The sequence below is a fragment of the Morone saxatilis genome, unplaced genomic scaffold (genome assembly GCF_004916995.1).
Source record: "Morone saxatilis isolate NCDOM2014 unplaced genomic scaffold, NCSU_SB_2.0 Contig16, whole genome shotgun sequence".
In the NCBI taxonomy this organism is placed as follows: domain Eukaryota; kingdom Metazoa; phylum Chordata; class Actinopteri; family Moronidae; genus Morone; species Morone saxatilis.
In genome coordinates this window covers 8,569,342-8,583,618 of record NW_023339718.1, presented here as the reverse complement: position 1 = coordinate 8,583,618, position 14,277 = coordinate 8,569,342, and the positions used below count along the sequence as shown (strand labels likewise).

At 41.6% G+C, this 14,277-nt stretch overlaps 1 protein-coding gene across 1 annotated transcript in view; it reads left to right on the top strand.

Annotated features, from left to right (window-relative positions):
- Nucleotides 1–1,586: 1,586 nt before the first annotated feature.
- The window catches only part of sorbs3 (sorbin and SH3 domain containing 3), a 23,128-nt gene continuing 10,437 nt past the window's right edge, over nucleotides 1,587–14,277 (top strand). Inside the window, exons 1-8 of the mRNA XM_035658466.1 lie at nucleotides 1,587–1,735; nucleotides 9,866–9,938; nucleotides 10,604–10,792; nucleotides 10,997–11,069; nucleotides 11,764–11,897; nucleotides 12,084–12,147; nucleotides 13,066–13,104; nucleotides 13,187–13,274. Coding sequence (XP_035514359.1) covers nucleotides 9,927–9,938; nucleotides 10,604–10,792; nucleotides 10,997–11,069; nucleotides 11,764–11,897; nucleotides 12,084–12,147; nucleotides 13,066–13,104; nucleotides 13,187–13,274 — 599 coding nt within the window. The 5' untranslated portion in view covers nucleotides 1,587–1,735; nucleotides 9,866–9,926. The remainder of the gene's footprint in view (nucleotides 1,736–9,865; nucleotides 9,939–10,603; nucleotides 10,793–10,996; nucleotides 11,070–11,763; nucleotides 11,898–12,083; nucleotides 12,148–13,065; nucleotides 13,105–13,186; nucleotides 13,275–14,277) is intronic.

Here is a 14,277-nt window from a genome sequence, read left to right as displayed (position 1 = left end):
CAGAGACACAATCTATTTACTGGATAAATTTAGTTAATAATACTAAATTCCTCTACGCTGTACAGGCCCTTATTCTTCTTATTTATTGCCCTGGTATTTCAAATGCAATGTCTTTTGGCTACTATAACAATGCATTACACTGATACGTAAATATTACATATTTATAATGAAATGTATTGATAATGTTTATGCTATATATTTGTATATAATGTTAAAAGCTGAATAAGGCAATAAAAATACTTTTTGATTTAGTATTTTATGAGATTTTGTGCTTTGAAAGTATTTCTACAGATTGATGGTAGCATGTTTGTGATTCTGGGGACATCTGTCTGTACAAAACTGTATTCACACAGTTCTTCTCAGAACCACTAAGAGGCAGTGTGGTACAGTGTATCACGTAACTGTCCACTTTAAAACAGTCTGTGAAAGTTAAATGAGGGGATACTTTTGGCAAAGTGCATCTTGTTCTAATTTTGACATACAGATGAAGCGTCACCCAGAAAAAAATTATCCATTTACTAACATTACAAACATTATCAGACCAGTGATGGAATAAAAACAGCAATTACTCATTGTTCAGATTTAACAAGGCTGAAGTGTGTTTGTGTCCTAACAGTGTTTCTTTCCACATATTTTTTAGTTTGTTTCTCATCTGGAGTGTGATTCCACTGAAAGTAACTCAAGGTGTCACTGTGGAGCCGTGGGCCGCCATCCTGGATCCAACGAGAAGATGGACTCCAGAGAAACAGAGAGCTGTGACCTTTGGTTCTTGATCTCGTAGCCAACCTGTTAAATATTTATCTTGGACGGCAGAGCTGAGAGCCGCTTCTGGACTCAGAGTGCAGGAATCCAGCGGGCGTCTACAGACTAATATCTCAAGACGAGGAAACACGGGAGTAGGAACTGACAGATAAACCTCTTGAAGTTTTGCACTTACTCTGTAGTTGACTGGGGACTTAGTACCAGTAGCACGACTTCTCTTGGCTTTGCTTCAAGGTTTTCCTCACACTGGGCGAGTAAGTCAGGCCTGGTACTGGAACACAACATGGAAATACTGAGACTCCTCCACTCAATTCACTCCTGAGGCCTTTAAGTGTTTGTGTGTGTGTGGGCCTTAGCACACGTGTATATGCTTTAGAAATTAACATAGAAATACACTTTCCTGAATGTAAAGATGGAGCTTGCAATGTGACAGGTGAGCTAGACAACATAGAAATCACAGAAAGCATTTCCAGACTGCCTTTTGTGCCTGATCTGAATGTGACAGACAGAACATCTAAAGACCTACGACAGTGAATAGGCCATGCTATTATGATATGTGTGTCACTCAGGCCTATTTATTGAGATGGCTATGGAAATCGCCTCCTCTTCTCTTGCACGTAAAACACTGGAGGGCGGTGCCACTGAGCCTGTGCCTGTATAAGAATCTCTATTATTTCCAGCTGTGGATGGAAACTATTACTGAGTGCCTTCTCCCTGATGAGCTTTAAAGTGCATGCTCACACACACACACACACACACATGCATGCACACGCCTACGGACACTCAGTCAAACATTCAGACCCACGCTGAATCATTCACCAAAGATAAAAGACACCCTGTTGGCCTGAGAAAGAGAAAGAAAAAAAGGGAGGGAGAGGGAGAGAAGAGGAACAGTGGTTCCCTCCTTCTTTTTCATTCACTTCCTCTCTCCCTCTGCACTGAGGAGACCTCACTGCTCAGCCTGCACTCGCCTGTAAGTACTGTACAACTTGTGCTGCCACTTCTCACCGTGACTAGAGCAGGGCTTAGTATCTGAAGGAAGTAGATTTTCGCAATTCAAAATAGTTTTCTGTCATTGTCATATGATTGACTTTGTGGTTTGATTCACATTTTTATTTGAAAGGAAAGTGCCTCTGACACTGATTTGAGCATCATGTTGTTCTTCTGCATCCCTCAGTTTATCACCGAAACCACAGAGACAACAGGATAGGGGTGTTTATCATTGCTCTGTCATTGTTGTTACAGTTTTTCCAATTTTTTCTTAGAACGTTGTTGAGCAACATTTGAGCCAGTATATAGAAAAGGGCGGATACAAGGAGGACTTTACTACAGTAGATGCCAATCTTTTACTGTCTGTGGTTCAGGAGATGGTTATCACCAGACCTCTATCCAAAAGCTGCCTCCTGTTGCGTCTTTAGTTGTTGTTTTGGTCAAACATTTGAGTATGTGAATATTTCACTGTTAGAAATGCACTCAATCATTTGTGTTTTCCTCAGCAAACCTCTATGTTCAAGCATTCTAAGAGAAGAGTGTGTATATGACGTATACCCATGACGATTCATGGGTATACAAAACGTTGTTTGTCCTCGGGTCCTGGGACATTCACAGCTCAGAAAAATGTTGTTTACCGCTAAAATAAACCCTGATGCTTTTGTGTTTGTTCTCAGAGACATTCCACAAGGGCTCCCCCAGAGCACAACCTGTGGTATAGATGACACATACTGCACTGTATGATGTCCAGAGCTCCTTATCTGTCTTCCGCTGTTATGCTTTAACGGTTGAAGCATAACTGTCAGGCTTTACTTGTTGAGTTGTATCTCTTCAGTTATATGTTCATTTAATAATGACTTTATCTTGTGATTTTTACAGACTTGCTGTGTCCTGTTTCCTCACAGTTAAGATAAGCTGGTGGTTTAAAAAAAGCTCAGGACTATAGTCATGAAGAAATATAGGTTTTGATTATATAACACATATCTTTTAATGAGCTTGTGTAGTACACATACTGGCATATGTGAAAGGACAGTGGCTGGCCTTTACAGCATAGTATAGATCTGCTGGAAGCCGTCAGTCTCAGAGGGACTGAGGTAAAACGTCATGCCTCTTTCCTCATGTTCTGACAATGTTTCTCTGTAATAGAAAGGGAAACTGGAATTGGTGAAGCCTTGTGTTTGTTTAACAAAGAGACTGAGACAAAGTGAACAAGGATCCAGTGTGGGGAGAGGTGTCAGGTCCAGGGCCAAAGCTGCAATCGCCTCTTGCGTGATTAACTCATTTAGCTGCAGAGTGACAGGGTGTCAGATGTGGTCACAGCAGGGTGAAAGTCTGCTCCAGCGGGACACAGATTATGAAGGGAGCCTCCGCCTGAAGCTTGCACTGCCTAGCTTGCCCCTCAGGTTCAGTGGCTCAACTGTTTGGCAAAAACAACCCTGTTAGGAGTACAGGCTCAGTAAATGGATATCTACTCTGAGTTTCGCTCTACCAAGCCAGACCACTGAATTATTAAAAAAGAGCTGAGTCCTTGAATTTCATGTTGGAACTGGCGAGCACACAATTGCACAGACAGACAGACATGTACTTTTAAACAAATGGCTAGACCATTGACTAAACTCTGTTAAACATTATTCTTTGTCCGTCTTTAGTTGCTAGAACCAACAGTGTACATGCCTAAGAAAGCTTACTGCATTTGTTAGCAGGTGACTGGATCACTCACCTGCATTGTGGACCTTGTAACTCAGTGTACCTGCTGCAGACTCAGTGCCAAAACAAGCCTGTCAGCACATTAGATTTCAAGTTTTGCACCGCTTGCCTTCGCTGGCAAGAACTGCGGACAAACTGGAAATCCTGGTTTTATTTGGGCAAGTACTGTACGGAAGAGGAACAGTGGGATTTGAGAATTGTCCTTCATTTCTCTTTGACTGCTGTCGGTTTTGTGGTTTGAACCACCATTCTAGCGGAATTTGAATGCTGGCTGTCTTATCTGCGCGCATATTGCATCTCCTACTTTGAATAATTTGAACACCTTTCAGTCTCAACCTTGACTTCCAACAGTATTTGTGTGTGTGTGTGTGTGTGTGTGATTATGGGAGAAACGTCATCGGTACTTGTGCTGTATGGTGTAGAATGATGACTATGAAACACTTTCAGAGCTACTGGAACAGAAATGACCTTTGCAGGCCTTTGCACTCACACATAAAACACACACACACAAAAGCAGTGGGAGGCATGGGAGAGATAAAATGAGGAGGGGGTGTCATGGAGTCATTGGGCAGTGTCTGGGAGGTTGAGGTGATGAACTGTTTCCATTCCCCTTTGGTTAACCCTGCGCTGTGAAATATCACCTTATCACAACAATAGGGCTGCTCCACTGAAGGAGGTACCCCAAAGTGACAAGCCAAGAGCAGGGTGCCTTTTTGAACGGGGGCTGGAGTGGGGTTGCTATGGCGATGCCTGTCAACCGGGAAGTCCTCCGCGGAGGCAGGCAGAGCGAGGGCTGGGAGTTAGAGAGAGAGAGAGAGAGAGAGAAAGAGAGGCAGAGAGATTGTGTGTCCTGGTTACTTTCATGAGTGAGAGAAAGAGGAGAGAGGGTTTGCAGCTGCGTGGTTTACGTGCAGGCGGACAAGGACGTGTAAGTTCACTTGTTGGTGTCACTTTTAAGGTGAGTACACTCTTTCCGGTGAGAGCACAGATGTAATTCACACGGAGTGATCTTAAACATTGAGAAACTTTGGTGCTCGGCTGTATGCTTTTTTAAGGTGGAGCAACCTGTCTGACTGCTCAGGACTCCACAGGATTAGTGCTGCTGACCTACCCATGAGTACATTGTCTTAAAGGAAGGATGCTTTCACAGTGCACCTGAAAACAGGTTGACCCATGTGATCTGTGTAGTTTTGATGTTGAAACAGACCTGTGGGAGTTGAGCTTTTAGGCAAGTGGAGGCGAGAGCAGCTGTGAGTTACAGCTGGAGCACAGAGAGAGAGAGAGAGGGAGAGAGACAGAGACACAGAGAGAGAGTGAGAGAGAAAGGGCACTGTGGGCAGTGTTTCCCAACATGTCATCCTTTATTGCTCTGCCCAGTGGGTATGTGCACACTGACAACTGCCAGCTGAGCTCCAGAGAGTCGGAGGAAATCAGTAGTTCTGTCAGAGTACTTTTCCCATCCTGCTGCAGATTCCAAGCCGTAATGACCTGAAATCTGGATGGTCCAGTCATCACCGAGGGCTCCCCTTACTGTCAGGGTGATTTCCACAGCCGGCTCTGATTCCCTTTGTGATATTACTGAGGCTCTGTGCTGCCAGTCCTCATATCCACAGGCTGCACTCAGCTCTGAAGATGCAAAATGACAGGCACGAGGATTTTTTTTAGTTACTGCAATCTGAGTGTGTATTTTCTCATGCTTTGCCTGACACATTGTATTACAGTTTAACTGTTACAAATCTTGAATGATATAAAATGTTTGTTGTAAGAACATATCTGATAAAACCGCACAGTGCTCCAGCTCTTCTTGAAGAGAGAGGCTTTGATTTATTGCCCTGTAGCTCCTCCTGGGAACAAACCGCCTCTCCATTGACAAGAAGCACACAGGCCGACTCCTCCTGTTGCCCAGACTGGAGGAGCACCATACAAGGAGGTGAAATACCTCCCTTCTGATAAATGTGTGTATCCCCCAATAACTGCATATCATAAACTTGCAGCTCCAGGACCTTGTATGGGCTGCGTCCGCACATCTGCTTAGATGCAGAAGGCCAGCATGGTTGTCTGATCAACCTCACAGGACCTCTAACATCTCTCACATAACTGCAGAGTGACTCATTTAATGTGTTTAGAAATAAATTCCCCCTTTATTTATTCACCAAATGTGCTTGTAATTACCTTCTCACTACTTTTTAAGGCAGGATTTCTGCTTTTTTACGACCCTGTTATGTAACTTGTTGGGCAGCAGTAACATTGTGTACGTGCAAATGGGTGATAAGACTTTACCCTTCTGTCTGCTGTGTTGTTCTCTCTTGATCCAGGATTTCAGAAGATCAGAATCTGTTTATACTTTTTGAAGATTCTACAATATGAGTGTTTAAGGTCGAATCTAATGTAGGGCAGTGTTCACCAAACAAAATAACCACCTTAAGCAAATACTGAGCTCATATTTTGTTCGGTTTCCTTCATGTATGTGAGTAGGACTTGCAGTCGCTTCCACCTTATGAAGTCAATGATTAACTCACCTTTTCTCCTCACCACCCTTCACACGGAAGCAAAGAACTACACGTGTGATAATAAAAGGGATCACTAATGAATAGCGATTGGTCCACAAGTGACAGTTTTATTTGTTTTATTTAAGTCTCAGGACTTTCAGTCATTGACCCTGCTCCTTACTGACACATTCTCCACCGTCACGTGCTTGTATAGATGATTTATGGACAACGTGATTCTCCCTTTGACCACAAATCATTACTTTCCTGACGGTGCGCCAACAGATCACAGAAGTTCATGGGTCAACACTGTGACAGTTATTCATTTGAGTATGTTTGGTCACCTTGACAGCCTTGTTCTTAGAGAGAACAATGCAAGAAGCCCTGCATGTGGAGGAGAGGGAGGTCATCGTAGGTCAGGGTCTTCTCAGAAAACCTGGTCGCATCCTTCTATGGAAGAAACTGAACGCCAGAAGAGGGAAATGTGATGACTAGTGAGTGTTGAGGAATACCGACCTCATAATGAGTTCAGTAGTCATCAATTGGCCTTGCAGTGGTTGCAGAACTGTAGGGCGGATGTTTTGTCTTTTCACACATTTTTAGGGTTTGCCCATTTCTCCATTAGTTTTTCCTGCATTACTATGTTGCTATTCCCGGCTGTGGAAACCTCCCATTGTGATTCATAGGAGTCACACGGGTGTGGTGAAGTTCACTGACCTTGTAGCAGCTGAGTAGGTCTGCTCTGGCTCAGCAACTTCAGATAATAGTCTGGTTCCTCATCCGCTCCCAAAGGAGAAGGAAAAGAAATGTTTTGCTTGCTTTTTTGCTTTTTTAAGTTCATCACAACACTAATGTTTAACTTTAGGATGTTGATGGAGCTATTGGACTTCTGTTTCATGGATCAGTTTACAGATTAACATCTGGCCCAGTGCTTCAAGAGACCGGATGAGTTTCCTGGGGACAGAGGCAGAGATTTCCACGCTTAATTCCCCTGATTCTCATTTTCGATGTCCTTAGTTACCCTGATGGATTGTGAGTAGAAGACAAGAGAAGATACACTGCCAGTTTTGAAAAGCAAATCAAAAGCAGGACATCATCTCATCTTCAGCTGTGATGCGAATGGGCCTTTTACGGCTCTGTTTTTCCTTGCACCCCAAAACTGATCCTGTTTAACTTGTAAATATGTGGACTATAAAGTTCATATATTTTAGAAAGATAGCATCAAGGCACACCGCCAGTTCTAAAAAGCTGTGTCTCCATCCGAAAGCTTATAGCTGCCTCCGCTGTTGAGTCTCAGTAATTACATAAGAATGCACTGGGCGTTCAGAGCAAACCCATGGAGAGCCAGACTTCTGGACAGGGATTTTCTTGCTAGATATCGACACTGATTTTTCCTTATTAGGTAGGATTGTGTTTGGTGCTCTCGAACAGGGAATGCATGGGCTGCTGGAGGATTTCTCTGTTGAAATGAGACCCAGACGCACTGTTATGACATTAGCTTACTCATCAGGATGCTGCATCGATGAAGCAGAGCTTTTCAGTTTTTGAGCCTCTGAGTGGAGGGAGTTTCAATGTCAACTTTATAATAATGTAGTGAAAGCAAAAAGTGGTCAATGAGTCTAATCATGTGAAGTCAAATTAGAATTGTATTAGTTTATTTTGACTTATTAGAACAACACTTATTTCTACATGATAAATGCATAAAATGCATATAAACATAGACCTATGTTCTATATTTTGAGTTATGTACTTACATTATCCCAAATATGTCCAACAATGTTCAAACCCAGAGCAATAAGCAATCTTATTCCAGTAACGGTGTGTTTTACTGCCTGGTAATGGGGTCATATTCCCTCTGCGCATGCAGCAACGTTGTGTTTGTCTACCAGAAGCTGTCATAAATTTATTTACTTTTTATCCAGTTTTAAGCCTTATTTTTACAATACACTTTTTAGATCTTGATTGTTTTTAACTATTGATTTTAACCTGATGAAGGATTGTAGTCATCGGACGCCTGGATCAGCTATTATATAATGTTATCTAATGTTAACAGCTCAGACGTCAATAGCTCGCAGCCTCTCCAAACAACATCAGAGAAACATGATTTTTAAGGTGAAACTGCTCGGTGAGTTAGTCTGTGTATAAACAGTATTTGTTGAACATGCCAATGAATTACTCATGTAGTTGTTTGTTCATCAGTGTGATGGGGCCTTTAAAGTAAATGGCAGCCTGCTGAGAGGATGTCTGGTGTAAATAAGGACCAGCATGTCAAACACATTGTAAATGGGATTACTTTAAGCCATTATTTGTAAATGTAGCTTGTTTGCAGTGTTGCCTATTGTTAGACAGATAATCAGCTGGCTGTGATTGCTTTGGGCGATGAAAGGTCATCTGTTATGCCTGAGCAGTAATGGTATTGTTGTAGACACAATCCTCCGGTTCCCATATTTTTCCTGTTATGTAACGTAGTTTATTGGGAGATGATGACTCAGATAGAGTGACATCGTTGTCTGGAAACTAGAACATTGATTCTATCACTGCTGCCTCCTAACCTTGTGCACAGAGGCACAGAGAGCGTATAGTTTTCTCTGTCTTGACCACAATGATTATAGACTCTAATGCTCAGCTGCAAATGCCACATGGAAAACTCATCAGTGCAGATTGAGTAGGGCAGCTCTCAGCCCGTAGTAGCCTGGCCCACACTTGGTCAGTACTTTCTTGCCAAGCTACAAAGCCATAGCTTTCTCCAGAACTGAAAAATAGCCTAATCCTTATATCAACCCTATTGTTTGCTTCAGTAATTACAATCTCTTATGGCTTTTTCCCAAGATTAGACAATATACATTTTGACTGCAGTCTGTGTGCACAAATTCTGCAGAAGCCAGGGCTGCAGGGATGGTGGGCTGTACATTGGCTGTGGTTTCTATGCCAACACATGTTATTATGGGCCATTTAGCCACTGTAGATGAGAGGTGCCTCATACAGGATCGGAAATGGCCTCCCCCTCATTTTCCCCATGCCTTTGATGTTGAAACAGCAGGCCTAATCTGTTTTTCTGAGGTGCGATTGATTAGGAGCTGGTCTTTGCTTCCAGTAGCGGACCTTTTCTATCATACAGCTCCTCCAGTCCAGCTTGTTATGGCATTGTATGAATGGGAAAAATGAGGCAGGCATGTGAGTCACACACATTGTTTTGGGTGGGTTTTTTCCTTAGAAAAAGGGAAAAGTGGGTGACGCTAACTTTCCCTTTTTGGAATACTAGTGGGATGGGATAATGGAACAGTTGTCAAAGCTGCCTGGATGTAAAATGTGATTTATGACAGGCTTTGTGGAACCCCACACAACTAATGACCCAAAGGGTTGAAAAGGGCACACTGGAAGATTCAGAATAAAAATGTAGAAGATAGGATCAGATTATTTTCACAAACATTGACTGGATATCACTAGTTAAAAAAAGAACACATCTACAACCTTTAAAGGCCCCGAAAACCTGTTTTCAAAGTCCTAATGAACACACAATTTTCTGCCCAGAAAAGTTGTTTGACATGAAAGATTTTTGTATCTATGTCTGTGGTCTGTTTACTGGTTTTGAAACTCTATTTAAGGCACTGTTGGAAAAAGGGTATGCAACCTATTTCTGTGCAACAATCAGGATTTAGCAGAATCAAAATGTGAGGATGTGGTGGGATTGAGTGTTAATCTTAATAAATGTATTATTTGTTCTCTAACTTTAACTTTTATTGCTCCTTATCTAGTTGTTAATATTTAATTTTATATGGAAAAAGTTTAATGCCTTTAATAAAAAAAAATCTCCAGGACATTTCCAGATGTTTTTTTAATTTATCTTTAAAAATACATACAGCCTAGCTTATATTCTTGATATTGCAACTCCTCTGAAAAATATTTGTATGTCTTTGCAGACACTTTTGATGCTGGGTGCAAGAATTTGATATCTGTCAAACAAGGACCAAAACAGATCACATGCAGTCTCAGGTAAAGTTATGTTTAACTACACTAAATATTGTCATTTCCAACACAACAGACAACAGCATGCCTTTGGTGCAGATAACTGTGTTACCACGAGGCACAGGGGCTTTCCCATGACCCTTGGCAACCACACAGAGAGGACCAAAGCACCTGATTCAAATACATTAGTAGAAGAGCTATACTGGCCATCATGGGTGGGGGGAGTAAAAAGATCACTATGGAGACTACAAGACCACTGCTAGCCCTGCTGGACTTTGAGGTTGACATCACAGCCCCTTCCCAACCTCTCTGCCCCTGGCTCCACCCCCTGGCTGGAGAATAGGGAGGCCTGGTGAATAGGGAGTTAATGGGCTCATAATGGTCCTCTCCTGTTTCACTGCCCCCACTCTGCACCTTGAATGAGGCCTTTTTTTCAGTCATGGCAAGAGAGATGATGAAGTGGGTGGAACACCACTTCCCACTGGTCCTGCTTTAAATAAATTAGGGGCCTTTTCATCAGAGGCTCCCCCACAGAGGCCAGTTATTCTCTGGAGAATAGCTGGACCGCTAACAAGTTCACATGACCTCCCATAGAGAGCGGTATTTACCCAGAGCCAACAGGAGGACATGACAGGAGCAAAGTTCACGCATTGTTTTTGTTCACCCATATTTTTCATTTCCTTTATGTTTAGCAACGTGTGGAAGTTGTTGGCGATCCAAATGGCTCCCGCATTATCTTCTCCAAGGAGCCTGGAGGTTCCTCTGGTCAGCAGATTGTAACTTCCCCAGAGCTGACCCATGAGGTGATCATCTCCCCTGGACTCCCTATGCCTCCTCTGAGCCCCTTTCGCTCTGCAGGGCTGCCATTAGGAGAGTTCAAGGTATGCACAGTAATGTTGTAGAGACTGTGTTTATCACAATACTGAGGTGGAGTGCAGGTTATTCAGTAAACAAGTGCTCCTCCCTGTGGAAAAATAATGCATCACAGGCCATACATTCAGCCATGGGCATGTTTTGAAACCATCACTGTTACATTACAGATATTTGTATTACTGATATATGTATATGATTCTGCCCTTCTAAAGGTATCAGAAGTGAATGGAAGTGGACCAACAGGTCTCAGCTTTGGATCTTACTATGGCCCCTCACAATCGCATGGTAAGGAGTTTTTAAATGTGTGCATCTCATGAGAGCCTCACTTAATGTAGGGGAAGTTTGAATAAGATGTTAAGCATCATAGGAGTGTTACATTGCATTGAATGAGTTTTATGTGACTGAGGTGGCAACATAGCTAACAATAGCTGTAAATTGCTCTTTAGACATTTGAAATTAGTGCAAGCTAAATGTAATGGTTGAGAATGTAATGAAAGTTCTGATAGGAGTCCAAATGTAAGTTAAACTGTAATTGAGCTGGTGAAGGTGAAGTGGAACTAAAACAAATGAATGTCAGTTCAAGTGTATAAACTGAAGAAGGTGTCAGTTTAAGTGTCAGCACTGAAAGTAGTACTACAGAAGTTTTCCTTTGTTCAAAGGTGAGGGCACCTGAAAGGATTTGAAGTGTCAGTCAAAGTGTAACCATTGAAAGGAATTAAAATCTTAGTTGGAAAAGAAAGATTAACGCAGCTGGAATATCAGTTGACATGTAACCACTGTAGTTGAATTGTCATTTATAGAGTAAGAGATGGAAAGAGTTGAAGAGTAAGAGGCGAGTGCAGTTGTTGCAATGTCAGTTGACGTGTAACCACTGAACAAAGTTAAAGACTTAAATTAATGGCTGTATACTTCACCTGAAATCAATAAGTAATCGAAACAACATGATGACTGAAAGCGTACTGTTGTGACTGTAACCCAGGTGGCCTGTCCAATGGCGTCCAGAGCTCTGCCACTTTACCACGCAGCTGGACTCCCACCAGGGAGGAGAGGCTTATCAAGTTCTCAGGAATCGGTCCAGTGGATGAAACTGGGATGCCCATTGCCTCCAGATCAGTAAGACAAAGAAAAAGAATATGCTGTCTGATAATCAGACACTAGCTTTAAAGTGTATTGTATATGTTTTATGTTGATTTTAACTGACATTTTTATGTTCCTGCTACACCCAATGTGTTATATTTCTAAAGTCTAATTTGCCAGAGTTGTTTACCTTCTGCACCCTATCTTCTTTTCTTGTACCAGAGTGTGAACAAGCCCAGAGACTGGTACAAAAGCATGTTCAGACAGATTCACAAGAAGCCAGAGGGTAAGGGATGCTCCTCCTCCTCGTCCTCCTCTTCTCACACACACACACACAACTCAAGAGAGAATTCCTCTCTGTAAGTGTCTAGGTACTGCAGACATGATCCAGCAAACAGATTATTGCAGAGGCAAAATAAGACATGATGAAAGAGCCCTAAAGTCTTATGTCATTTCTGTTTATTAGCTCTGACAATAATCCAGCTTCTTATCTGAGCCCCTCCTAAATCTAGCTGTTCATTTGTCTCTATTATGTGTTGCGTAATAGAGACACATTCCCTGTTATTTGTGTGGTAAATGGCACCATCGCAGCAGTGAGATGGTTTTAGTGGATTCCTCTAGATCAGTTTTCTTTTAGAGGAATATTTTCAACTCTCTGCAAGTGATTTGTCTTCTTAAACAAACAGTATTGCATTTCAAAGCACTGAGGACAAGCTACAATGTAACTCACTGGTGCTACTGATGTGCTGAGGGTTTCTGGGAGAGAGTTTTTCCACTATATTTATTTTAATAGCTGTACTAGTTACCTTGATGTTTATGTACAAAACATGTAATTAGCTTATAAAATATGATGGCTACACTATGCAACAGTATCTAAAGTAGGTAAGATTGGCTCCACCTTGACCAACTACAACATTTAAAGGCTGCTTACATGTTCATACATCATTATAAATAATCAAATTATATAATATAGATAAAATACACTCTTATATAGGCCATTCTGCAAGACTTTTATACTGATTAATACATTTACTTTAGTAAAGGATCTAAAATACTCCCTCCTGCACATAGGGCTCACCGTGAGACAAACCCAACCATACTGTAATGGGAAAAAAATGTAGAAGTATTATATTTTGCTTGATTTCTATGTACTGCATTTTTTAAAGTCTAAAATAAAAATCTATCTGTTGTACTTGTTTACCAGAACCTGAGCTGGAGGATTCAGAGCGGTGGTCAGTCGAACGTAAGTGAATCCACCGAAGTCCACATTGTTATTATGCCAGTTCTTACTTAAGACTGATCTGCACTGATCCACTGATCTGCAGGGCTCCAGTTATCTGCCAACATCGAAGAAAGCAATGAAGCTGACAAGAATCTCTTCAGACTAACACCTTATGGAGCTCTACCAGACTGGTGAGTTTATACTAGTTTGATGTAACTGCTCCAGGGTCATGGGGTGGCTTAGCATATTACACGCAGCATGCACTGGAAAGAAAGTAGGCAAGCTGCCAGTCCATCACATGGCACATACTGACAGACAGACAATCACTCACTTTCACACCTTTGGGGCAATTTAATAAAGTCTTGAGTCATCCTGAGCTGCATATTTTTCTTACTGTGGTAGGAAAGTTAAACCTTCGGGCTTATAGTCAGAACATGCACACAGGAAGGCCCAGAGGCAGGAATCAACCTTAAAGGAACAGTTGAACATTTTGGGAAATTTGCTTACTTGTTTTCTGTACTTTAAGTATGTCTAAATATGTAGCTTCAGCCAGCAGCCGGTTAGCTTAGCACAAAGACTGGAAACCGGCGGAAACAGCTAGCTGGCTTGGTGCCGTAACTTCTCAGTATCTGGAAACCTCACTGTGGTAAAAATGATTCAATAAAAGGATATAATGTGTTTTTTTTTTTTGTTACCTTCTTTGGACAGAGCCAGGTTAGCTGTTTGCCCTTGTCTTTGTGCTAAGCTAAGCTAACTGTCTCCTGGACAGATATGAAAGTGGTATCAATGTTTTCTTTCATTGTATCGATTCTCAGATAGAAAGCCAATAAGGATACTTCCAAAAATGCCCAAAACTACTACTTTAAGCTCTTGTTTTAGGTTACCACTGTATCTCTGTACCACCTGCAGACCAAGTTAGTTTAGTTTGGTTTAAGATTAAACAATATCACGTATAAAAAAACTATTTTTAAAAGATTAGACTATTACACCAGCTAAGTTCAATAGAATGTAAAAGCTCCCTTTCCATGCATCACAAAAAGTATAAAGATGAAAGAAATTAAATAATTCAATATGCAAATTCAGCTACTGAAACACAGCTACTGAAACACAGATTTAACAGTAGGCCTATACTGATCAGAATCAGAATCAGAATCAGAAATACTTTAATAATCCCAGGGGGAAATTATTTTCATT